The 27,781-nt window shown below is 39.6% G+C and overlaps 1 protein-coding gene across 1 annotated transcript in view; it reads right to left on the reverse strand.

Annotated features, from left to right (window-relative positions):
- Positions 1-18,477: 18,477 nt before the first annotated feature.
- The window catches only part of LOC111220842 (poliovirus receptor-like), a 291,785-nt gene continuing 282,481 nt past the window's right edge, over positions 18,478-27,781 (reverse strand). Inside the window, exons 7-10 of the mRNA XM_022744082.1 lie at positions 23,919-24,048; positions 21,812-21,869; positions 19,771-19,866; positions 18,478-18,940 (exon numbers count right to left, since the gene is read on the reverse strand). Coding sequence (XP_022599803.1) covers positions 18,734-18,940; positions 19,771-19,866; positions 21,812-21,869; positions 23,919-24,048 — 491 coding nt within the window. The 3' untranslated portion in view covers positions 18,478-18,733. The remainder of the gene's footprint in view (positions 18,941-19,770; positions 19,867-21,811; positions 21,870-23,918; positions 24,049-27,781) is intronic.

Here is a 27,781-nt window from a genome sequence, read left to right on the forward strand (position 1 = left end):
CAGAGGAGGAGTCTGTTGAGACCAGAACCAGATACTAGCCAACATATTTAAGAACAAATAAGTGTAGTTTAGGGAACAATTATCAGAGCGATAGTCGATAGGCCTATTTCAAATTTGTCAATATCAAAACGATAAATTTGGACGTAACCCTAGCCCACAGTTAGCAGACTCAGAGGAGGAGTCTGTTTGAGACAGAATCAGAGACTTAGCAGGACGGATTCAGAACGGTAGCCGTAGTAGATCTTATTTGTTTATGTATGCTGCTTGTAACTGCGCAGTGGCTGACACAGTCGTTAGTTGGTTGTTCCCGCTAATTGCCAACTCTCTCTCCTGTTTCTGACAAAGGTAAACAGGTTTATCTTAGCCCCCGCCCCCTGTCCCCACAAGTTGGACAGGATTGGTTCCTTTAGGTTTGTGACATTATGAAACCCTGGCTGTCTGAATTCTGTTTTTATGAGACTGGCATTGGTTCACTGGCAGTTCAAGGTGGAAACAACTCCATTCATTGGTGTTGATGATTATTTCACTCATCACTATGTCTCTGTATTCAGTATAAAACACATCATATGGGACGTTAACAAGGTTTAAACACTGATTTTAAAAAATAAGATGTACTATGACCAGTTAGAGAATTCAAAATTCTCTCAACTGTATAAACACAACCAGCTGTGCAGTTAGAATACTCAAGCACGGGTGACTGCTGCACAAACTGTCACTTTGATCAGTGTTTTAGTTATGCAATCAGTACCAATAAAATTGGGAGATCTTCTCTCTGTGGAGACATTTTTAGATTTTCAAAAAGTCATGGATAAAGACGAGGCTTGTTCTGCCTCCTTAAAAATGCCAATATTTGCCTTTAACGATCACATTACTACAGTAAAATTGAGCGATTAGACCAAGTGGGGTTTTGCTCTTTTAATTTAATTTGAACAAATGCGTGTTAGGTCTCATCTTTTGAACTTTCACATTTTGAAAAAGTGGACAGCCCGACGTCCAACCACAGCCAGAACACTCAAACGAAATGTCAGTTAAAAATGAACTCCACTGATCATTTTCTTATATTATATCTCATTCTTTAGCACATATGATGTTTTTATATAATACAAGACATATGATGAGTGAAATAATCATCAACACCATGAATGAGTGTTTCCACCTTGAACTGCAGTGAACCAATGACAGTCTCATAAAAACAGATCAGACAGCCAGGGTTTCATATGTCACAAACCTAAGGAACCAATCCTGTCAACTTGTGGGGACAGGGGCGGGGCTAAATAAACCTGTTACCTTGTCAGAACAGAGAGAGAGAGTTAGCATTAGCGCAACCACTAACACTGTGTCAGCCACTGCCAGTTACAAGCAGCATAAACATAAACAAATAAAAGATGCTAACTACGCTAACCGTTTTGATCCGTCTGCTAGTCTCTGATTCTGGTCTCAACAGACTCCTCATCTGAGTCTGCTAACTGTGCTAGGGTTACGCCAATATCGTTTTGACATTGACAAAGGAATAGGCTATCGACTATCGCTCTGATAATTGTCCTAAACTACACTTATTGTTCTTATATGTTTGCTAGTCTCTGGTTCTGGTCTCAACAGACTCCTCCTCTGAGTCTGGGTCTGACTGAGGCTCAAACATGTGGCTGAGTCTCTCTGATGTTTCCTCCTCTAACCATCTTGATACTCTCTGCTCTTTCACCTGTCCACCTGGAGCAAGCAGGTGGTGGGCGGGGCACAAGGCCTGATCCAAGGTTCCCAATCAGGAGGTAAGAGTAGATGAGCTTCAGACACAGTTTTTTTTTTTTCACTTTTATGTGGGAAAAAACATGTTAAACAAAATATTAATCATAGCAGAGTATTTACTTTAAAAACAAATTGCAAATAAAAAGTGTTAGCCCCACTACCAACATCAAGAAAGCCAAAGCTCGCAGTTACTGCAGTTTTTTGTCACTTCAAACACCTGCACTGACAACTTTGAACTACTATCCACTGCATATGGTAGTATACATACAATACAATCTCCACAGTCATCTGGAGAAGATGGCAATGCATTACCGATTCTTACCAACAATACAAGCCTGTTTTAGGATGACAAAATTAGGTTTATAGAACGTGTAGTCCAACAGAAGCAACAAGTATTTTTTACCAGATCTGTACATAGTTGGATCATTGTTAACATTTTTTTTATTTCTGTATTTAGACAATTTGTGCAACAGGTGGACACTGAAAAAGCAGTCATCCTCATGATTTTGTAAAACCAGTTCACATGTTGAAAAGTTGAGCATAGTTATCTACCAGCTAAAAATGGTGGGTTCTAAATGTCTCTCTCTGGTGTTTCCAGCAATTAGTTATTTTCAGTCACAAGCTGGAAGTGCACTTCAAAATCATTTTCACACTTTTATTCTCTCGATAATGCAATGGTTTTTTTGGGGTTTTTTTTGGTTTAAAAAAAAAAAGAAAAAAAAAAAGTGTCAATTATCAGTTGTCAACTGTAAAAACCTCAGACTCACATTACAATTTTATCTATCCGTCATGTTTCTCTGTCTGTCTGTGTGTCTATCATCCGAACCACAATAATTATCTCCTACTGCGATTAAGAATTTATTGTACGTAGATGTTGGTAATTTCTCAAATTAAACATGAAACATCTATTACCTTATTATTTTTGCTGTGGATCCCCGGGAGAATAACTATCACCAAATTATCTTGAATCAGTACCTGTTCCAGATGAAAAGCCAAAATAAAACACCTCTTTTTTCAATCACTTGTGGAGTGCTGTGGATTCTAATTTTGTCTGGGGCCATTTTTCTCGTGTGGGCTCCAACACAAGGGGCTTTTCCTCCTCCTACTCCATGCCATTTTTCTCTCTCATCACATCTCTCCCATTCGCTATTGACTACCTCATTGATTCAGCAGCCCAACACTCCTTCAGTCTATCTCACTCTCTTAATCTCTTTGAGTCTACCTCTCTACCTGCTTACACTAATCCCTCCATCTTGTCATTTCTTTTCTTTCCCTTTCTAACATCTTTACTCTCAATCACACACTCTTTTCTCTTTTTCTTTCTCTCTTCATCTCAGCAATTGTTCCTTTTCCTCAACCTTTTTGCAAATCTACTCCTCAGTCCTGGCGTTGAGAATCAGAGTCTTATGAGGTTTCATTAGTGTAGAGTAATTGCAGTCTGACACGGAAGGAAAGAGTACTCAAAAATTATACTTGGGTAAAAGTACTGTGACTGAAATTGCCTGCCTTACATTGTTAGAAGGAAGGAGGGGAGGGGTAAAAATGTTATATTAAATTAAAGAACATCTTCAGGCTACCAAGCTTATCTGCATTGGTTTTCATAGACACCCTTCCCAGGAAGGCCGCATTAAAGCGCATGAGCCCCGAGGCTTGCCACTTCTTATAGAATTAAGCAGCAGAAAATGCAGAGATGTATATATAACAATAAACTTTACAACAGTTACAGCCGACAACTAATAAAATTCTATGTTGCTAGGCAACAGAGTGAACTAAAATACTTGAGTGAAATTAAAGAAAAATAATCCAAAAGGACACGTACACAAAAAATGACTTTACATCATCCAGACTGTATTTAATACAAGTAAATCCACAAAAGAAAACCTCATCAAAGTGTAATGAAAACTACAAATTGAATAAACTGAATGTCAAAAAGTCAATGGAGCTAAAAAACTGAAGTCGAAAGTCAGCAACAGTAAAATGAAATGATGTTCTACAAAGACGGCAGAGTCACATTCATCACCACAAGGTCTTCGTGTGTTATATTTCTACAGCTCCTGAGATTTTACACAATTGTTCCCAAGAACAGCTAATGCTAGCTGGGAGCTACAATCTAGCATTAGCCAGTGTAACCCAGTCAGTATGCAGCATCTAGTTTGCTAAGTACTTTAAAGTAGGGTTGCCAACTGTCTGGCAAAATACGGACTCATCCCGTGATTGGAAACTAAAAAGACGTGCTCCGTATTGAACTGATATGGGATGTACTTTGTGCTGTATTTTTGAGGACTCAATTCGGTGCAAATCTATGGGAGATAAATTTAACAGGTTAGAATTTTCCTGCTGGTACTGAGGACAATAAATAAATAAATACATGTTCTGCTGTTTTCACTGTTACAACACTCATATATACCAGATACCAACTTTTCACCCCGGGTGGGTCGACTGAAGACATCTGGGCCACACCTCTGTTCTTGAGCCTTTAGAGAGGGTCTAGGGGAATGATTTTTGGTCCCACCCACTGTAAATCAAAATGTGACTGGTTAACTTATCTCTCACTTTCTAAACAAACACACAAAGCTGTGGGGGCTTCAGGCCTTCTGTCCCAGTTATGAACTCCTAACCAGTGAGTGAGCCATTCTAAGCATTTCTCTGCCCAGAGACAAAAAAAAAAATAAAAAAAAATCATGGTTGTAGGACATTAACCGTTTAATTTCTGAGGCAATTTGATAGATAATGAGGCTAAAATTAGAACTGGGAAGAGAATATGTTTGGTTTCTCTCTTTTCTCCCTAAAGTGAAAATATAAGTGCAAGAAATTACAGTTTGGTGAATTTTATACTTATTTATTTTCATGCTTTTGCCACCTTTCTGTGGGACATTCTGTCGTGATGCTGGTGTCTGTCACTGTGCAGACATGATCTTGTGTACACAGTAACTCAAAATGATACATTCACACCACAGGTACTCCATATCGAGTGAGAAGATCACATTACATCTCGGAGCACCTTGCTGAAAACAATTTGCATATTAAGGAACACTCATTACCCAGAAATGACTGTACCTCCTTCACACATTAAGCTAACAAGTTCAAACTGATTATAAGATATGTAGTGTTGCTAAGAGAAAAACATGCTTGTGTGAAGAATCTTTGCTAATTAATGAGACAATTCTCTTAATTAAGGAAGAAACCGATTTTTCTGGTGACATAACTTAAGAACAATACATATATAGGAAACTTGCACCACAGGCACCTCCTATGGAGCAGATGATTTGATTGGATATTGGTGGCCCTTGCTGCATATATTTGCATATTAATGAGGTAAAACTGACCTTTTTTGAAACCTTTGTTAGCTCTGTTGCTGACGAACTACAAGTACCGTGAGCATACGTGTTTGTCATGGACATAAGGCAATCCAAGATATTCGTCCTCATTACATTAATAAACTTGAATCACTTCCTCGTGGGTGTCTGCCTCTGCCACTCAGTCTAGTTTCTGATTACATCCAGGATTATTTGTGTTAATTTTGTCCTAATTGCTGTGTTGAAGTATGGGGTCAAGGTGACAATCTCGAAAACCATATGCCTCCGGCTCAGATTGTCGCTGGTGTGGAGGCATAAAATTAACTTTCTGAACCTCTGACATTGACCTTTGAAATCACAGAGAGAGCCAAAACCAAAAACCACCGTCCTATTTCCAATGCTGCTGCTCACCAACACCTCAAAAGAAAAGCAATTAATGTTACTCTCACTCCGTGGATCGATACATCCCATCTATTGTGATGATACTTTTGTCTGTGGAGCATGTTCGCTGCGTTTCAGGTGTCTATTTAGTCGCATCAAATGACCTGTTGTGTTTAAGGTGTTTTCTTTGTCATGGAGGGTCCATTATTCTGTCCTCTTCCCTCCATCTCATCTCAGTTTGAACCCTGCATTTGAACTTATCTCTCCAACGGAACACTCAGTCTATTTTTATGACTAGGACAAGTTGTGAAGATGCATCATCCCTCCAAGGTTGTCAAACTCAAAGTGGAAATATCACCTGATGTTTCAGCTCTGACTGATACCTGATTGCCACTGGATGGAGAACATAAATCTGGTAATGTGCAGCCTCCCTACAGTGGCTTGTGGCCATGTGGTTTCATCATCCACGCTGTTCAACATTTAATTATGATCGTCCATCACACGACAGTCTGATTTAAACTGCTCCTGATGTCCGACACTCTCCTCTCTCCACTTTATATCTTTGTCAGAAGCAGAGCTCAAGAAGGGACCAGGGTGAATTTAACGATACGGTTAATTAGCCGACAAAAGTTAAACAAATGCTCACTGACAATGAACGGTGTCTCATTCTCATCTGATCGGTCAGGGCTCAGCTAAAGAGCAGACGCTTAAGTACAGGCTTTAAAACAAAATGTACACCTGCTAAAACAGGATGGAAATCTTAAATCATACGGATTCTAGTACCCAAAGTTTTACAACACAATGACAGATCATCAGAATGCATCTTTTGTCTGTTTTTTTTCATAATCTGATGAGGCCAGTTTCTTCAGTTACAAGGCAATGTTTCTCTATCTTATACATATACAGTTAAATCATAAACTAGAGTGATCCCGTACATTTCACAAAAAACAATTTTCTCATTTCTATTTGTCAACAAAAAATGATTTATTTTGATGCTGCTTGCAGAGCACGCAAAGGCCTAAATGATAATGGAGTGACATACATAACATTACTGTGAACAGCAGAGCGCAAACTGAAATCACCCATCAATAGTTGAACCTGCCTCAACAACACACAGATTTAACAACATCACATTTAATGATTACGGTGTCCTGAGGTCTCCTGGGATTTAAATAGGTAGCAGAACTGCCCTACATCCAGTTCTGCTTGCTGAAAACACTTTTATGTGGGATTTAAAAAAAAAAAAAAAAAGATAGTAGATTGTATATTCATTCAGATGCAGTGTTCGAGTATATGTTTTTCAGTTGATTTTTTTCCTCCCTGATTCTTCCCTTTAGCGAAGAAGCACAGGCATTGTTTGACCTTGGTACAATCCAAACATGTCATGTTTGTAATATTAGGTACATTGTATACCAGAAACAGAAATGAAAAAGATTGGCAGAAGTAAGGGAATGAATAAGGACTGAAGATGTGGTGGATGTTGGTTCCTGTTGATATTTACCAAATGATTTTTCTTAATCAAGCTGAATCACCTGAAAAGGTGCACCTGGACTTACTTGCAACACATTTCAAAAACTGAAGATATTATATTTTGGGCGTGACACAGGTAAGCAAGATGTATAGAAAATGCAAATAGTGGATCTATTTCTTGTCCTTTCACTCAGCAGCTCTGTGCAGCGGTCACCATATAACAAGGAACTATGGGAAGTGCTCTATGCGCCAGGCTACTGTTAAACAAAAAAACAGTTACTCCAACACCACAAATAGTTGTTTTTACTTTACTAATAGTGTACAGATTTTTTACATACGGATTGATTCATGAGCTTGTAGCAGTTTCTGGAAAGTTGAGTACCAGGTCTGAGTCTTAGTCATGACAAAAGCATAAAGAAACAGCAGCAAAACCCTATCCTCTCTCTCTCTGAGTCTGGGTCTGACTGAGGCTCAAACATGTGGCTGAGTCTCTCTGATGTTTCCTCCTCTAACCATCTTGATACTCTCTGCTCTTTCACCTGTCCACCTGGAGCAAGCAGGTGGTGGGCGGGGCACAAGGCCTGATCCAAGGTTCCCAATCAGGAGGTAAGAGTAGATGAGCTTCAGACACAGTTTTTTTTTTTTCACTTTTTATGTGGGAAAACCATGTTAAACAAAATATTAATCATAGCAGAGTATTTACTTTAAAACAAATTGCAAATAAAAAGTGTTAGCCCCACTACCAACATCAAGAAAGCCAAAGCTCGCAGTTACTGCAGTTTTTTGTCACTTCAAACACCTGCACTGACAACTTTGAACTACTATCCACTGCATATGGTAGTATACATACAATACCATCTCCACAGTCATCTGGAGAAGATGGCAATGCATTACCGATTCTTACCAACAATACAAGCCTGTTTTAGGATGACAAAATTAGGTTTATAGAACGTGTAGTCCAACAGAAGCAACAAGTATTTTTTTACCAGATCTGTACATAGTTGGATCATTTGTTAACATTTTTTTTATTTCTGTATTTAGACAGATTTGTGCAACAGGTGGACACTGAAAAAGCAGTCATCCTCATGATTTTGTAAAACCAGTTCACATGTTGAAAAGTTGAGCATAGTTATCTACCAGCTAAAAATGGTGGGTTCTAAATGTCTCTCTCTGGTGTTTCCAGCAATTAGTTATTTTCAGTCACAAGCTGGAAGTGCACTTCAAAATCATTTTCACACTTTTATTCTCTCGATAATGCAATGGTTTTTTTGGGGTTTTTTTTGGTTTAAAAAAAAAAGAAAAAAAAAGTGTCAATTATCAGTTGTCAACTGTAAAAACCTCAGACTCACATTACATTTTATCTATCCGTCATGTTTCTCTGTCTGTCTGTGTGTCTATCATCCGAACCACAATAATTAATCTCCTACTGCGATTAAGAATTTATTGTACGTAGATGTTGGTAATTTCTCAAATTAAACATGAAACATCTATTACCTTATTATTTTTGCTGTGGATCCCCGGGAGAATAACTATCACCAAATTATCTTGAATCAGTACCTGTTCCAGATGAAAAGCCAAAATAAAACACCTCTTTTTTCAATCACTTGTGGAGTGCTGTGGATTCTAATTTTGTCTGGGGCCATTTTTCTCGGTGGGGCTCCAACACAAGGGGCGTTTTCCTCCTCCTACTCCATGCCATTTTTCTCTCTCATCACATCTCTCCCATTCGCTATTGACTACCTCATTGATTCAGCAGCCCACACTCCTTCAGTCTATCTCACTCTCTTAATCTCTTTGAGTCTACCTCTCTACCTGCTTACACTAATCCCTCCATCTTGTCATTTCTTTTCTTTCCCTTTCTAACATCTTTACTCTCAATCACACACTCTTTTCTCTTTTTCTTTCTCTCTTCATCTCAGCAATTGTTCCTTTTCCTCAACCTTTTTGCAAATCTACTCCTCAGTCATGGCGTTGAGAATCAGAGTCTTATGAGGTTTCATTAGTGTAGAGTAATTGCAGTCTGACACGGAAGGAAAGAGTACTCAAAAATTATACTTGGGTAAAAGTACTGTGACTGAAATTGCCTGCCTTACATTGTTAGAAGGAAGGAGGGGAGGGGTAAAAATGTTATATTAAATTAAAGAACATCTTCAGGCTACCAAGCTTATCTGCATTGGTTTTCATAGACACCCTTCCCAGGCAAGGCCGCATTAAAGCAGCATGAGCCCCGAGGCTGCCACTTCTTATAGAATTAAGCAGCAGAAAATGCAGAGATGTATATATAACATAAACTTTACAACAGTTACAGCCGACAACTAATAAAATTCTATGTTGCTAGGCAACAGAGTGAACTAAAATACTTGAGTGAAATTAAAGAAAAATAATCCAAAAGGACACGTACACAAAAAATGACTTTACATCATCCAGACTGTATTTAATACAAGTAAATCCACAAAAGAAAACCTCATCAAAGTGTAATGAAAACTACAAATTGAATAAACTGAATGTCAAAAAGTCAATGGAGCTAAAAAACTGAAGTCCGAAAGTCAGCAACAGTAAAATGAAATGATGTTCTACAAAGACGGCAGAGGTCACATTCATCACCACAAGGTCTTCGTGTGTTATATTTCTACAGCTCCTGAGATTTTACACAATTGTTCCCAAGAACAGCTAATGCTAGCTGGGGAGCTACATCTAGCATTAGCCAGTGTAACCCAGTCAGTATGCAGCATCTAGTTTGCTAAGTACTTTAAGGTAGGGTTGCCAACTGTCCGGCAAAATACGGAATCATCCCGTGATTGGAAACTAAAAGACGTGCTCCGTATTGAACTGATATGGGATGTACTTTGTGCTGTATTTTTGAGACTCAATTCGGTGCAAATCTATGGGAGATAAATTTAACAGGTTAGAATTTTCCTGCTGGTACTGAGGACAATAAATAAATAAATACATGTTCTGCTGTTTCTACTGTTACAACACTCATATATACCAGATACCAACTTTTCACCCCGGGTGGGTCGACTGAAGACATCTGGGCCACACCTCTGTTCTTGAGCCTTAGAGAGGGTCTAGGGGAATGATTTTTGGTCCCACCCACTGTAAATCAAAATGTGACTGGTTAACTTATCTCTCACTTTCTAAACAAACACACAAAGCTGTGGGGGCTTCAGGCCTTCTGTCCCAGTTATGAACTCCTAACCAGTGAGTGAGCCATCTAAGCATTTCTCTGCCCAGAGACAAAAAAAAAAATAAAAAAAATTCATGGTTGTAGGACATTAACCGTTTAATTTCTGAGGCAATTTGATAGATAATGAGGCTAAAATTAGAACTGGAAGAGAATATGTTTGGCTTTCTCTCTTTCTCCCTAAAGTGAAAATATAAGTGCAGAAATTACAGTTTGGTGAATTTTATACTTATTTATTTTCATGCTTTGCCACCATGGTACACCTTCTGTGGGACATTCTGTCGTGATGCTGGTGTCTGTCACTGTGCAGACATGATCTTGTGTACACAGTAACTCAAAATGATACATTCACACCACAGGTACTCCATATCGAGTAGAAGATCACATTACATCTCGGAGCACCTTGCTGAAACAATTTGCATATTAAGGAACACTCATTACCCAGAAATGACTGTACCTCCTTCACACATTAAGCTAACAAGTTCAAACTGATATAAGATATGTAGTGTGCTAAGAAAAACATGCTTGTGTGAAGAATCTTTGCTAATTAATGAGACAATTCTCTTAATAAGGAAGAAACCGATTTTTCTGGTGAACATAACTTAAGAACAATACATTATAGAAACTTACACCACAGGCACCTCCTATGGAGCAGATGATTTGATTGGATATTGGTGGCCCTTGCTGCATATATTTGCATATTAATGAGGTAAAACTGACCTTTTTTGAAACCTTTGTTAGCTCTGTTGCTGACGAACTACAAGTACCGTGAGCATACGTGTTTGTCATGGGACATAAGGCAATCCAAGATATTCGTCTCATTACATTAATAAACTTGAATCACTTCCTCGTGGTTGTCTGCCTCTGCCACTCAGTCTAGTTTCTGATTACATCCAGGATTATTTGTGTTAATTTTGTCCTAATTGCTGTGTGAAGTATGGGGTCAAGGTGACAACTTGAAAACCATATGCCTCCGGCTCAGATTGTCGCTGTTGTGGAGGCATAAAATAACTTCTGAACCTCTGACATTGACCTTTGAAATCACAGAGAGAGCCAAAACCAAAACCACCGTCCTATTTCCAAGTGCTGCTGCTCACCAACACCTCAAAAGAAAAGCAATTAATGTTACTCTCACTCCGTGGATCGATACATCCCATCTATTGTGATTGATTACTTTTGTCTGTGGAGCATGTTCGCTGCGTTTCAGGTGTCTATTTAGTCACATCAAATGACCTGTTGTGTTTAAGGTGTTTTCTTTGTCATGGAGGGTCCATTATTCTGTCCTCTTCCCTCCATCTCATCTCAGTTTGAACCCTGCATTTGAACTTATCTCTCCAACGGAACACTCAGTCTATTTTTTATGACTAGGACAAGTTGTGAAGATGCATCATCCCTCAAAGGTTTGTCAAACTCAAAGTGGAAATATCACCTGATGTTTCAGCTCTGACTGATACCTGATGCCACTGGATGGAGAACATAAATCTGGTAATGTGCAGCCTCCCTACAGTGGCTGTGGCCATGCGGTTTCATCATCCACGCTGTTCAACATTTAATATGATCGTCCATCACATGACAGTCTGATTTAAACTGCTCCTGATGTCCGATCCTCTCCTCTCTCACTTTATATCTTTGTCAGAAGCAGAGCTCAGAAGGGACCAGGGTGAATTTAACGATACGGTTAATTAGCCGCAAAAGTTAACAAATGCTCACTGACAATGAACGTGTCTCATCTCATCTGATCGGTCAGGGCTCAGCTAAAGAGCAGACGCTTAAGTACAGGCTTAAAACAAAATGTACACCTGCTAAAACAGGATGGAAATCTTAAATCATACGGATTCTAGTACCCAAAGTTTTACAACACAATGACAGATCATCAGAATGCATCTTTTGTCTGTTTTTTTCATAATCTGATGAGGCCAGTTTCTTCAGTTACAAGGCAATGTTTCTCTATCTTATACATATACAGTAAATCATAAACTAGAGTGATCCCGTACATTTCACAAAAAACTAATTTCTCATTTCTATTTGTCAAAAAATGATTATTTTGATGCTGCTGCAGAGCACGCAAAGGCCTAAATGATAATGGAGTGACATACAAACATTACTGTGAACAGCAGAGCGCAAACTGAAATCACCATCAATAGTTGAACCTCCTCAACAACACACAGATTTAACAACATCACATTTAATGATTACGGTGTCCTGAGGTCTCCTGGATTTAAATAGGTAGCAACTGCCCTACATCCAGTTCTGCTTGGTGAAAACACTTTTATGTGGGATTTAAAAAAAAAAAAAAAAGATATAGATGTATATTCATTCAGATGCAGGTTCGAGTCATGATGTTTTTCAGTTGATTTTTTCCTCCCTGATTCTTCCCTTTAGCGAAAGCACAGCATTGTTTGACCTTGGTCAATGCCATAACATGTCATGTTTGTAATATAGGGTACATTGTATACAGAAACAGATGAAAAAGATTGGGCAGAAGTAAGGGGAATGAATAAGGACTGAAGATGTGGTGGATGTTGGTTCCTGTTGAATATTTACCAAAATGATTTTTTAATCAGCTGAATCACCTGAAAAGGTGCACCTGGACTTACTGCAACACATTTCAAAACTGAAGATATTATATTTTGGCCTGACACAGGTAAGCAAGATTATAGAAATGCAAATAGTGGATCTATTTCTTGTCCTTCACTCAGCAGCTCTGTGCAGCGTCACCATAACAAGACTATGGGAAGTCTCTATGGCCAGCTACTGTTAAACAAAAAACAGTTACCTCCAACACCACAAATAGTTGTTTTTACTTTACTAATAGTGTACAGATTTTTTACATACGGATTGATTCATGAGCTTGTAGCAGTTTTCTGGGGAAGTTGAGGTACCAGTCTGAGTCTTAGTCTGACAAAGATAAAGAAAAGCAGCAAAACCCTACAAAGGATATGATACCTGTACCAACCCTCACTGCCTGGGTACACACAGGCCAAACATACTAAATAATAAGCTGGCAAAACGCAACACATACCAGCTCAGAGCCTAATCCCACAGTGTACTGAATGAAAGCCGTGTAGTTTATACAGTGCAAAAGTTCTCAAAACCACAAAGATTCAATAAACAGTGCAAAATTCACACGCACAATTCAAGCCAACCGCTGAGTCTCTCACTCCTGCCTGTGTCCGTGAGCCATGACAGTCAAAAGTCGTCTGCTTAGGCCATCGGTCCCCAAATTTTGAGTCAGAGTGATAACTCTTGCGCAGCAAATGAGCTGCCTAAACCTGTGTAGCGAGAGTTGCTGGTCAGTACCTACAGTCTATGGTCGGGACAGCCGAGACGGACGGTGAAGACTGGATGGCTGTGGAGATGAGTGGGATCCAGGTTGCAGGGATGAGCAGCCTAGCAAAACACGGACTTTTGGCGCGCTGCCAGAGACAGACAGACTGATGACGTACGGCGGACGGACTGGCCACTTCCGGGTTGCATCTGTCTTGAGGACTCTTTGAATTCTCTATTTCGGAATCAGGGCGTGTGTGGGTGTGACGTATGTATTTAAGGAGCAAATTGCCACACGCTCAAGAGGTGCTGGTAGTTGGATTTGTAATGTTGGGACAGAGGCAACCTAAGATCTGGGCTACCATGGTACCAATCAATGAAACCTGCGCTAACAAGAGCACCCAACAACAAAAACAGGAAAACATGGCTCATAATTTGTGGTTTGCTGACATTGTTTTGGCGACAGCAATAAGAAAGGAAAGAATTTTAGAGACCGCAGCCATTTTTTTTTCCAAATCAGATTTTTATTTTTATTTCCTATTGTTACTCTTTGCTGAATTTTCAAAGTAAAACATCCTTGTAACTCATGAACTGATGAACACATTTTCTGATGGTATAAATGAAGCTGAGTGGTTGGGTGCGGTTCCTCGGTCTGCCATTTTTATTATTTTGAAAAAAAATCTTAATTTACCCAGAATTCATTTTACCACCATTCATTGTGGTTGAAGATCGTCAAGAACTAAACTGCTGCAACAGATTTATTACTTAAACCTGCAATAACTGATTTTTTTTTTTTACCACTTGGGGGCAGCAGAAACGCATATTATCACCTCATAAAGTTCATATGGCCAACATGCTAGCAAACAGCATATACACAGCAGCATTAGCATTGATACAGTATATGGAGTTGTGTTTGTGTCTGTGTAGCTTCAGAGAGTTGCAGAGTTGGATCATAATTCATCTTTGATATAAAAATACAGATAATACCTGCTTTAAAGTACATACGTGACTCATATACTCATGTAACTCTTGTGAAGAAAGAACATAAGTGTCAAATTGTTCCTTTAAAAAAAAAAAAGAAGCTAGCTAGTCATTAGCTGAAGATATTGGTTGTTTGGGCTTACCAGGTGTTCACCGTGCTGCTCTGTTGTTTCTTCAGGCTGAAGCTGACACGTAATAACCACCAAGACCTCCTGTCCTTTTGGTTTACATTTTATTTGACAAGACAATGATCTGTAAAACATGTACAATAGGTTTCCCAAAAAGCATACAAAATGATAACTGATCCGTGATAAACAAAAGAAAAGAAGAATGAAAATGAAAGAAAATTGATAAACACTCTGAAATATGATTACATCTCCAGTGTTTTTTTTTTTCTTTTTTAGCTTTGCCATCATCAATGTCAAACCCATCCTGTGTTTGTGTGTTTCCCCCTTTCATCATCCGTTATACTGTCAGACAAGAAATGTGAGAATTGAAAAGCTAAAAATAACATAAAGAAGGCACGTCTGGCTCCGTGATGAAAAGCTGTGATGACAATGGATGAATGAGAGAGAATGGATAGGAGGGGAGGAAAAATAGAAGAGAGAGGGCAAATGAAGGAGAGGATTCAGACTGAACAGCATTATCACTGACATTCACAGCTTGTGTTTCTGGCATTGAACCCGTAACAGGGGGAGCGGGGAGACGGAGCAGGGAGACGGAGCAAAGCACGTCGGCCGAAATGCAACACTGCAGCTCTTGCACATGGGACGGACTCAGAGCCGTGATCTAACAGCTAATCCATCTGAAGTCACTGCACTTCTTATATTTGTTGACTCGTGCTGTGAGGCGAACGAAACCTATAAACTGAGTTTGGGCTACGTCTTTGCAATTTCCCCTTTCAGGAGAGGAGACAGCTTCACAACGACCATGTTCCTGGAGATGTTAAGATTCTAATTTAAGATACCTCAGAATGAAGCAACTCTATTAAACATAAGGCTCTGGGTAAAACTCAATGATCCCCCAAATGAGACGGCAGAGCTGAAACTCATAACTGAATGCTTGCTGAGTCATTGGTCTCTGATATAATGGGTCCCAATGATTGTCTTTTTCCTTTTGCTCAATCTATCAACAGCGGCCCGCTGGCAAACACATTAAACACATTAATCCACAGGAAACTAAATATTCATTCATTTTGGGAAATTAATTTACAGATAAAAGAGCAAAACCATCACATTTAATTCCCCTTTATGACAGTTTTTGTTCAGTGGCAGGGCTATAAAATACATTATATGTGATTGTCTGACACTGCACCATATAAGCGAGTCAAAAAGCCATATGCTTGTCAAGGCGGCGCGACTCTTCTTGCAAAACGAGGAAATAGCTTTTTCCCATAGGTCCATGCAGCATGCAGACATTCCCTTTAATCAAAATAAACATCTCAGAGACACAAAGCACACATACAAAGGAAGCTTTTACACTAGTAGATATTGTAGAAATCCCAATTGATCCTGCATCTGCAGATTAGTATTATATAAGAAAACCAAATATTGCAGCTCACCAACTAATCTCCACAGCATAAGTCGGGTGTTTTATGATGAATCTAAATCAGCAAAATGAGAAACAAGAGTAAAACCTTTTTTTTTCTTTTTCTTTTTTTTTTAATTTGTCAGATCAGAGGAGTAGCAGAGAAAGTAGGAGTTCTACAATAACTACAACTGTATGAACAACAACAAAACAGCCTCTCCACCAAAGCCAGTGATGGTTAAATATTAACACATGATTGTCATACGTCTTCCCTCCTACCTGTGATCTTCTTAATCTATCAATCTTATTTATTTGGCCATGTATGTGCCCCTCCTCCTGTTTCCATCTCTATCTGCCAGCTCCATCAACTCCTATACCCGTTTATAACTGTTTACAAATCTGCAGTTTATCCACCACCTGCATATGTGCTTTTGTAGGTGATTTGAACTGGCGTGGTCAGCTCCAGCCTGTCCTCCAACCATCAACAATGATAACTCGGGAAGATTTGTTGCGGTCTCGAGCAAGAGCTGAAGATTGAGCATGGCGAGAGGAAAGCTTGCATCTCTGTGTATATTGGACCCTGTGGCCGTGAGAGATGAAGATTCCATGCTGACCGCATTTTTGGATCAACGCTAAAGACAAGAACAGGCAGCCTGCCGAGCCGTCACACTACCAAAAAAAAAAAAAAAAAAAAAAAAAAAAAAATCCAGCTCTCTCAACTTAAATTGGACTTGTGCTCATGGTGTGCATGACTGTGACAGATGCATTGAGAAGGAGATAAAAAAAAAAAAAAACAGCTTTTGACATTCAAAAATGTTTTTACAAATGAAAGAGATTATTCCGCAAACAGCCTTGGGAAAAGTGTTTCAACAAGCCACCGATCATGCCATGCAGAGTAATATGAACAAGGAGTAAAATCCACACCATTTCATTTTTTTAATATATACTCAAATAAAATATTTTAGTATTAAGTGACAACCTCAGTGTACCCGTGAAAAGTAAAATAGTAATATACACTTTGTTTTTTTTTTATCCCTCAATTTGACATTTAACAAACTTCCAATCCCCTGTACAGAGGCACTGATAACACCTACACTTGTTTATTTTATGTGTACACATTTCACCAACAATATATTATTCATCAATATTATCAATACTATTTACATTGTTCATAATTTGGTACCATCTGACATCTATTAAGACCAATTTTTGATTCAGCCGGGCATAGTTGTTGTTTTATTTCTTTTTTTTTTTTTTGCTTTATGTTGACAATCAGCTAAAATGCATATCTTTTACATTTGTAAAATGTCCTGCATATATTGGAGTGTGTGTCCATTTTACTCAGATAAAATGGCTGTAATGGCAGTAATTTTCAAATATATGCTGAACATTTTCACACTTTGAAAATACATTCCTCATTTCTCAACCTTAATAATGTAATTTATTAGAGGAGGACTGAATACAAACATTGGTGTTTTTGTGCGTGTGTGTGTGTGTGTGTGTGTGTGTGTGTGTGTGTGTGTGTGTGTGTGTGTGTGTGTGTGTGGGTGTGCGTGCATGTGCATGTAAGATCCCTGTGTTGTGTGTGCTTTTGCTGCAAACCTACTTTTGTCTCCCCCATCACACAGCCTTACCAACTCTTGCAATTATCAACAGCAAATATGAATCATGGAATCTTAATCATGTCATGTTGCCAAGTTACAGGGATTCAAAATAATGTCACTTCCCCTTCGTTAGTGATAACGGCATGCTGACAGTTGCTGCAGTCCAGAGACAGATGAGTCCCTTTGACAAAATAATAAAGTGGAATGTTTCTTTATTGGACTGTAGCCTGGACAAGAGTTGGGAAGGCTGTATTTTAGAATTATTATAGGAGTTGATTAATAACTGAAACACTTTCAGTTCAACATCTTGAGTAATTACTTGAAGCTGCCTGCATAGCCAGATGATCAGGCTTTGGACTTCCTGGGACCAAATTCAGCTGTATGTAATTCAAACCCAACCAACCATGGAAAATGAGCACTTTGAAGGGATTTCAAAGATGGTATTTTTACTTTCTGTGTAGAACAAGGCTGCAACAGGAGCCTGGTGTTTTATCTGTATTTATAGAGAGGAAAAGAAATTCAAATCACTTTCCACGGCTGTAAACAGAAGAGCCCGGGACTGGCAGCCTCACATAAAACAATAATTTTGTGATGAGGATGTTGTTATGTTCATGACACAAGATGTTGCATATAATATTTCATACTGAATCCACAGAAAAAGCAGTTGTCTTGCTGATTTTTGGTGGAAATTTAGATTCGCAAGCAGTACACAGGCAGAGCGCTGTGTGTTAATTAGCTGAGGGGAGTGTTCCAGTTCACCTACATTGCAACACCTCTCAACCATGTAATTAACATATTGTAAAAGCCCGCCTCATCATAAGCAGCACACACATGATGTCAGTGGGTGTCTGGCACGTTAGATATCAGTGTGAGTGCGAATCTTTAAAAGAGGAATAATCACATTTTATGTTTTATTTCTGTTTTCACTGAACCAGATATTTGTGATATTGATGTATTGATTTTTAAAGCTCTATGCAAAAGTAAAAAAAAAAAACACAAAACAAAAGCCTGTTACCCATTCTTCTCTTGGCCCAAGTGGATTTACCAGTGGGAAGATTTGGAAATGTTTTGACCTATAACATCCCCTAATGAACACGGTGAAGAAAAGTAAACTCAGATCATTGTGTGTTAAAGTTAAAACTTTAAAATCTAAAACCATTGAATGAAAACAAGGGTTTTCTGGAGTGGAAAACAAGTGTGCTCGCCTTTGCTTTTCGTGCAAATTTAGGTGACCTGGAACTTGCCCATATGCCCGTGATGCGGTGCTCTGGTTGCCACGGCTACACATACATGGCGGAAGATACGAAGCTCTCACCGCGAGAGATGTTGGCAGCCGGTGGCTCGTGATTGGATGGATCCAGGTCGTTGCCGTGGTGACCGTCTGCGACGTGGTCTGTGAGTTCGTTGATGTTGACGTATTTGGCCGAATCGTCCAGGACTGGAGGGGCGCCGCCGTTCAAAGCACCATTGGTCTCGTCATCCAGGTTCTGCAGGGTTGAACACAGCCAGGTTTATTATGCACGACTTCATGAGGAATACAGGTGATACTATATGTGTTTATTAATAATGTATTAAATCACACATGTGGAGGCCAAACCATCACAAAGAAAGCGCTCGAAATCCAGAAATGCAACAAATATTGAAACACATAATACAGACAAAACAGCAGAGGTGGAACCAAATAGCAAACCCCCTATCTCACCTGCTAGGCATGTCCTCACATCTCCGAAAACATCAGAGCAAAGTTCCAAGCAGACATTATTTGGATAAACTGACCACCTGCTTGAAGTATAATGGTTACTTTCTTGTCGTAGAAAATATTATAATTTAATAAAGGGTTTGTTTGGGTACATGAGCATAAGTATATGTAATGTTGCTGTTCACCCTAATCAAGGCCATCACTCCTCCTAGTGTCTCAGAGCATCCCCTGCTGTGATCATTCTTGTTGTATGTATTTTCCCCATTCATTTGTGTTTTGGTCTTTGTTGCATTTCTGGATTTGGAAATTTCTCCCTTGCATGTTGTTTGTCCTTTGGGGCCACTATACAGATGACATGAATAATAAATAGGTTCTTTCACCTTACATGACATTATTAGAAAACATATGTATAAAAGGGTTTAAATGTGAGCTAAATGTGAATAACTTTTGATGGACAGCTCCACAGAAAAGCCACCATGACGTTCCATAAACAAACTGTGGAGCTGTCTAAACAGATACGGAGCCCACTGCGACTGAATGTGGCTCATGTGTCAATGAGCAAAACATACCTCAGTGTGTGTGTGTGTGTGTGTGTGTGTGTGTGTGTGTGTTAGTCACCGTGACAGGCTCTTTCCCTGTGGTCTCATAGTAAACCTCTCCTGGGCTGAGAGGTACCGTCTCTGTGGCCGTGGGAGGCCCCGATGGCTTGTTCAGCTACATGCACAGAAACCACATGGACACAGGGAGGAGACAAAGCAGAAAACAACTGAATAAAACTGACTGGAAAACAGAAGAGTGTCAAACATTGCATAAACAGATGTAAAGAGAGACTATTAAAATAAAAACACTCCTCCACTTATAAATATGTAGTTGAATTCATAAGAAATAAAAAGGCATCCTCTCTCTTTTCAGAAATATTCAGGGCTTTTAACACAAAACCTTATTTAGGCTGGTGTGACCAGTAGCTAATGGTAGCGAATGTTAGCAAACTCTAACTGGTTCTGTAACTGACAATAATGAGTAATGACATTTAACACCTCTTCTGTGCCTGTGCTGCTGTTATAGGTTCATTTCAACATGTCATAGATAAACATATCTTTAAAATGAGTGACTTATGAGGCTCTTGACTAATGAAGGCTAATTCAGAACTCGAGGGCAGTGACATAAATCCATCACATCTAAGGGATTTGATCTAAATCACTCTTGTAGCAAAACGATGCCCACGTCTTCTGCTTCTCTCAGAAATATGTTACATTACAAAAGTTATAAACACTTACTCCCATTTAACTATAGCTTTAAAAGAAAAATAGTTTATTAGAACTTTACTTTTGTAACATAGAGCATCAGTTCTACTGATTATGATGACAGTAAGTGATCACACTACTAAAATAGGTGAAAATGAGCAAGAAACACAAGCAGTCAGATTAGTCAGACAAGTTGTAAATGGACCGCCAGTTTAGTCAAACTTATTTGGAGGAGAAAAGAGAGCCATGGTGAAAAGAGTCCTGCCCAGTGCGGGATTATTAGCGACATTACAGCTTCACCCGCTTTGACTTTTTGTCCTTCAAATAAAGTGGTCGCTAATGCTAATGCGACTAAACGTGTACGATCTGACTGCTCATGTTTAAGAATGTTTCCACCTTCCAGGACCTTCACCCTTTACTTTGGTGTGTACAATGATGGCCCAAAAGACAAAGTTTTTTTTTAAGTTATTATTTAATATTAATCTTTTCAATATTAATATTTTTCTTAATTTATGATAGCCAGTAAATTGATAGACAACCGAAATCCAACATATTTGGTGTCCAGCTCATGAGGTAGAGCTCAGACCCAACATAAGATAACACAGCTGTAAAGTTGAGATTTGGGCTTGAGTCAGACTAAAGTCACATAAATGAGGAATTGAGTATGACTTGGATTTAAGAGCTGAGAGTAAAGACTTGACCTGAGGCTAAAACATTCATCTCTCAGGTTTTGACCCAGTAAAAATTTAAAAACAATAAAGAATTAAAGTTTTTGTGTAGCCACACTGCTTGAATACAACAGCAAAACCTTCAAATGCATTGTCCTGATCATTTCCAGAGACCTGAAAGGCTGAGAACTCACTTATGAAGATTTGTGACTCGACTTAAACTTGCTCTCAAAGCCAAGAGGCTCCATTTGGACAAACACACAGAACTACAGAGATAATGCCTCATTTCTTTTATCTCGTTCCACAGATGGTGCTTTCAAAGACACAGAGTAGATGTCTAATAAACATTCAGTGGTGAACCCTGTGAACTCCATTTCAGCCAAGGCATTTACAGCCATTTAGACATCTTTTATACATCTAATCAACATAAAATTGCAGAGTTTCAATCTCATTACATAATGTGGTACAACCACAACAAAATGTGATAGAATGATGGAATAAAATAAGTGGTGGGAGGAGGAGGAGGAGGAGGAGAGGAGAGGAGAGAGGAGCACTCTAATGGAGCTCTTTACAAACCAAGCTAATTATTTCGACACACATAAGCCAACTCAGATCTCCAATCAATAGCCATTAGCCCCATTATGACTTCCCAAATGGACTGTGTGTGTGTATTTGTGAGTGTGTGTGTGTGCACAATACAATCACAGTGACAATAAAGATTGATTTAGAGCCATGTCGACCACTCACCATCTCTGTTGAGCTGCTTGCCTTCACAGGGGGAGGGGGCTTGTGCTTGGGAGGGCCCCTGATTGGACAAAACACAAAGATAATGAGGTATTGATCGCTGCTTCGTTAAGACATCACATTTCTTTGTATTAAACTGAGAAACATGTTGGGCAACCAAGAGCACAGGAATGAAAAGTTCTGAAATATTGAGCTCGTACTTTGTTTCATTCATCGTTTCATACTGTGAGAAAATCAGCCTTTCTAATTAAAGCGCTGAGTTTTGTGGTTTAAATATTTTTACACTGGAGCTCAGAAGTGGCTTCTGGTGGAGGAATTATTTTGAGGAAAATAAGAACAGAAACACCTTCCCTGCCTTCTGTGACCACCACACAGGTGGTTGAAGTGGACCTGAGATGTTTCATGTTTCACTTTGTGAGTCTCAAGAAAGAGATTCACAGCTTTCAAAGCCTCAGGTAATTAGTGTGAAAGTGAAACCTCCGTGAGAGCTTCCAGCACATACAGTCGCTTATATGGCCAATGTCTTTTGCTAAGAACCTTCACATTAAGTGAAATCTACTATATCCATTTGTATTAATGGTCTGCAGTGGTCTGAGGTTTTTCCAGTTTTATCAACCTCTGTGCAGCAGATAACTGCAATCATTTTTCAATGTACATACAAGCACCAAAATTGGTATGTTTATCCACTAGCCACTAATTATTCACTTAAAATTTCGAAATTTCAACATTTGTGGCATTTACCACAGAATTTTACACACGGGACAGTTTCAGTTATCTTCTAGTGTAATCCTAAATTTTAGACTATTAGGATTTCAAATTCACAACTCTTAAACATCCTCAGAGCTTTATTTGTGCAATTTCTAATGTCTTGTGAAAAATTCAGCATAAAATTGTGTGTATTTGCAAACCATTTTGAATGATGAGCCAAAAGTTCTGTAAGAGTCCAGTCTACTTGTTTCCTTGTCTTAACACTAGCTCGCTAGGCTAACTCACTAGTGCTAGGCTAGCTAGCGAACTTTTTTATGAGTAATATTTTTGCTGAAATATACTTTCATTTAATTTCTTATAGTGTGCTGAATTTAATCTTCTTCGTTGTTGAAATGTTTGATTTGAGAAAATATTGGATGAACTTATTGGAAAAAAATAACAAATATGGCAGCCATCTTGAATTTTATCAACATGTTTTATCAAAAGAGCAATACCCATGGAGGATTTCTGCCATGTTTGGCATTTGTATCAACATTTGAAAGATTTCCCTGAAATATATAATGCGTTATCAAAGTGCTTTACACTAAAAGCCACATTCACACTGTGCTCTTCTATCACACACATACTGTACCAGTGCCCATGGGACACTTTGACTTTGGACCGGAGGAGCCGGGGCGGGGTCGAACCACCCACCTTCTGATCAGTGGATGAACCGCTCTACCTCTTACTGAGTGGGAAACACATGGACAAGCTGTGCTGGAAATAATTGGTGTTTGAGGCTTTAAGGAATCTAATTTTCCAGTGTTGAAATCAGAGGTCAGAGTTTGTGCTGGAACTATGAGACCGTCCTACTAATCACTTCTATGGCTACATCTGTGTTGTACACATGTGCCATTAACCTGAACTTTGCAATGATTATTTCTAGTTGCTTGTGGCTGATCACAAGAGCAACATGTCTGCAACATAAACGTGAATCTGATTAACCTCTGATTCAGCAAGTACAACAAGTAGGCAGGAAACAGTGAGTGTGTATCTGTTAATTTACTGGGGAACCCTGTTGTTCTGCAGGGGTGATCTGGAAAATCACCTCTTAAAACTGGAATTAAAGCCGGGAAGCTTTAATAAATTCCTATTTACAGCCATAGAGCCCAGAGGAGGAATTGCAGGGGTGGAACGGGGAGCTGATGACTGAGCATTTTGGGAGTTAAAAAAAAAAAAAAATCACCAGACGGTCTCACGCTATAAACTTCAGGTCAGGATTTGCCACTGAGCTACCTCTGCAGGGTCTCCTCATGACATGTAATAAGTTTTAATGAGCTTTAGTCCCGCAGGGGGAGATTAATTTTGCTCAGGAGGTTAAATAAACGATGAAGTAGATGTGGGACTGCTAATGAAGACTTACTCTCCGTCTTCCTGGCGCTTGCGGATGTAGAAGACGGTGCCGATGATGATGCCAATGAAGGCGAGGGCGCCGAGGATACCACCGATAACTGCACCTGTCGAAGGGCCTGGAGTGATTTGTCTCCTCTCCTCTGGAATGGATGAGAGACAAAGAGAAGAGAAGGAGAGAGAGAGAGAGAGAGAGGAGAGGAAATTTTATTACTAGTTCATTTAAATTTCAAATAGCTGCTTCTGGCGCTTTAATGTAATGCTCACTCGCAATGTTTGTATTTTTATGTGTTTTGTTGCTGAAGTTTGTGTGAGAGAAAATAGTCTGTGGCTGTGCAAGTGAGCAGTATTTCATTAACTGGCGCTGAGCAAGCAAAGTATGTAAAACAAGCAACACACACACACACACACACACACACACAATGGGATATGAATAAAGTGAGCTATCATGAGAAAATCTAATATGAAAGCAGGTGATTAAGAGTCAAGTTTCTACTCCGTGCCAGCGCCGTGTGCGTTATTATGATGTGACATTGAAGCACAGTCACGTCAGAATAAAGAATTCATGGAGTTCTTGTAAAATGAAAGCAGTTCTCCGCTCTCTGTTGTAGCTACACTAACACACGTGAATGCCATAAATCTTTGCAGCGCAGCTTCACATTAGCTGAATCTGACGGTGACCTCGACATCTCCCTTCAATTAAGAGCCTGTTTACGGTTTCCGGAGAGTGGCGAGGCGTCTAAATTGACTGTAAAAGCCTCTCATTACAGTGTTGCCTTTATTTTAAAAAAAAAAAAGAGAAAAGGCTGACAGCAGTTGCACGCGACGAACATCGACCACCGTGCACGGTTCATACCATCGCTCACTACAACAAGGCTTTTGGCAGAAACAAACAGAGGTTTTCACTCCTTTTGTTTTATGAAATCACATTTCATCACTAACACTGAAGTGAGAGCACTCCACTGAGTTTGATATGGAGATGATAAAAGGATAATTACCCCGATGATTTCCACTCATTTCGCTCTAACTGATGTTTCTGTGAGTATTTCCCTAAAAAAAGAAGCCAAATGTTGCTGCTGCAAAGAAAAAAAAACTGTCCTGTAATTGCTGCACATTTGTTTGAGTAAATTACAGCTCTTGAACCATGATAGAATGTGGTTGTGAACATTTAAAAACACATTTTAACGCCCTTAATTCCATTAACCTCCACTGTACTGGGGAAGTCTCAGATGCTGATATATAAAAATCAATATATACAAATGAAATAATTGCATTGCTAGACACTTGGGATGAATTACAATTTTATTTTTTTGTCATTTAGATGAACTCAACCTTAAAAAGAAACCCTCCTTTAGACAAGTCAGAGTGTTTCAGACAATGCATGTTTGATGAGTGATTGTGAGATTGACGCTGATCACATAAAGCTGCACTAACTCCTCCTTACCAGCAGGTGGCATTCTGTCCCAAGCTTATAGTCTACAATGAGAGCGAATCATAGATAGATAGGTAAAGAGATAGATAGATAAAGAGATAGAGAGATAGATAGAGGAGTGTAGTTGCCACAATGGTCACAGACGGTAGGGAGCAAATCTCAATTATGATCACAAACACGCAGCAAAAAAGGAGCAAAGGGAGGGAATAGAGGAGAAAATGAAGAAGGGGAAGAGAGAGAGAAGGTTGCAAACAAAGGAAAGAGGAAGGGAGAGAATGAATAGAAGGCAAGGGGGAGAAAGGATGGATGGAGTCCAAGGAAAATAGTGACGAAACTGTAGGATGAGGAGGTGTGCAGAGTAAACAGGGCGAACACACAATGATGGCAAAGCAGAGACAGATGGAGGGAGGAGGGAGAGAGAGAGAGAGAGAGAGAGAGAGAGAGAGAGAGAGAGAGTGACACCAGCTTTTCCTCACAGCTGGAAATGCACATGCACACACACACACACACACACACACACACAAAGCATGTGTGTGAACATGAGTGTGTACCGTATATCCAAAGTTCATTTGATGTGTGCCGTGGTGATGTTGACGGTCGATAATAAACTCTCTTTTCAATAAACAAAGAGACGTGGTGCAGCATGAGAAATTTGCCACACAGGTGACGTGTGTGTGTGTGTGTGTGCGTGTGTGTGTGTGTGTGTGTGTGTGTGTGTGTGTGTGTGTGTGTGTGTGTGTGTGCGTGCTACAGAAGAACAAATGTGACTGGTCAAAGAATGGGTGCGAGGAGAAGGGTGCAGCCCAGGAGAGAGGCTGAGAGAAGAGAAGAGAGGAAGTATTGAGTTTCTCCGAGGGCAGATGCAAAACTGGTGTTAATAATCTCTGGGAGAAACACTCACGCCTCTCTCACTCATAACCCCCCTGAGCAGACAGAGAGGATCAGACATTATCCTCGTAAAACACACCTGTTCTTCTCACTGCAGGCGAACCCGAGGTGTTAAACTGCACACTGCAACAATAACTGTGGTCTCATCCACCTGCTTTTTACGTGCAGACGGAGGAAGGGCAGGAAAACCCTGAGTGGAATGGAAGTGTCATTCAGGGTTTAAATATCATTTTAAAAAGTTTGTGTGTCTGGCTGTTGGAAAAGTTGGGTTACTCATTAGGAGAATATGGAACAGCTTTTCTAATAACTCATGTCATTACACAACCAGTTTCCACCAGAAAGCCCCAAAATAAACAATTAAAAGGGCAGCAAATGCCAGATGGATGTGGACACAGTAGAGAAATTATTTACATAAATATGTAATTTTATTAATAGCAAATGCACTAAGGAAGCAACAAAGAAAGCCAAGCTGTTGTCAGTGTGCACAGTGCACAGGGTCAGAGCAGGAAGAGCAGTCTGATTTAGTGGGCACTCAGTTTTCACTCTGCTTCCATGATTTTGTCCGATTTGTTAGATTTAAAGCACTCGAGCAGGTGAGAGGTTTCCTGCCAGCAGGTTTCAAACAAACACAGCTTTATTTGACTCTTCGGTGAATAAAAAAAAACTCAACACAATGGAAGTGCCGCAGCCTGATGCTACTAAAAACACGGGGCTTAACAGGATGATGCTTCACTTCCAAGTCAAATCCAACAGAGTTTACTGTGTTTACAGTTGGAGCGAGTGACTCAACGTCTGCCAGAGTGTGGGAGCCATTTGGAAGATGGTGAACAACCGAAGTTGTGAGAGTGGTGCGCTTGGTTTAGTCTCTTGTCTGTTCTTTCCGGGCCTTCATGTTGGAGAGGAGGTCGCGTGTAGAGACGACACGATATATAAATTTAATATCTTGATTATAGTGACCAAAATTAACACAGTGATTGCACTGAAGAAGTTCAAAACGTAATAAATGTCACCAAGTTTTTTCACGGAAACCACAAATAAATAATTAGCTGCACTTGCCAACACATCTGCGTCACAGATGAGGAAAGGGACCAGTAGCGCTGCGTAGTACTGTGTTAACCTGCTGCATCCCCACTCTGTTAACAAAGGAGTAGCAAATATAGTTTTATTATTATCATTATTATTATTATTATTATTTTATTATTATTATTTTTTTTTTTTTTAACCCTTTCAGAGCACACTGTGAACACACCTGTCACCTGTGCAGCACGGTGCTATTGAACCACACTGTGTTCAGGGATGAAAGAGTGAGCGGCAGCCCCGAAATAAGACACTTTTACAGGAGCTCCGACCCGGAGCTGAGACACCATGGATCTGTTTTACCAGCCTGCACGGCAGCTATCAGCTCACTGTTTCTGTGTGTGTGTTCTGTAAGTGCTTTTGATGACATTACTCATTGTGTGTCCTCAGTACGAGCCTGCGTCTGGGCGTCTGTTGGTCCAGACCATGTTCTTCATGAATGTTTACGATCTACACTTTATACTCCCTCATCTGTTCAT

This window comes from Seriola dumerili, unplaced genomic scaffold (genome assembly GCF_002260705.1).
Source record: "Seriola dumerili isolate Sdu_G_001 unplaced genomic scaffold, Sdu_1.0 BDQW01000078.1, whole genome shotgun sequence".
Lineage (NCBI taxonomy): Eukaryota > Metazoa > Chordata > Actinopteri > Carangiformes > Carangidae > Seriola > Seriola dumerili.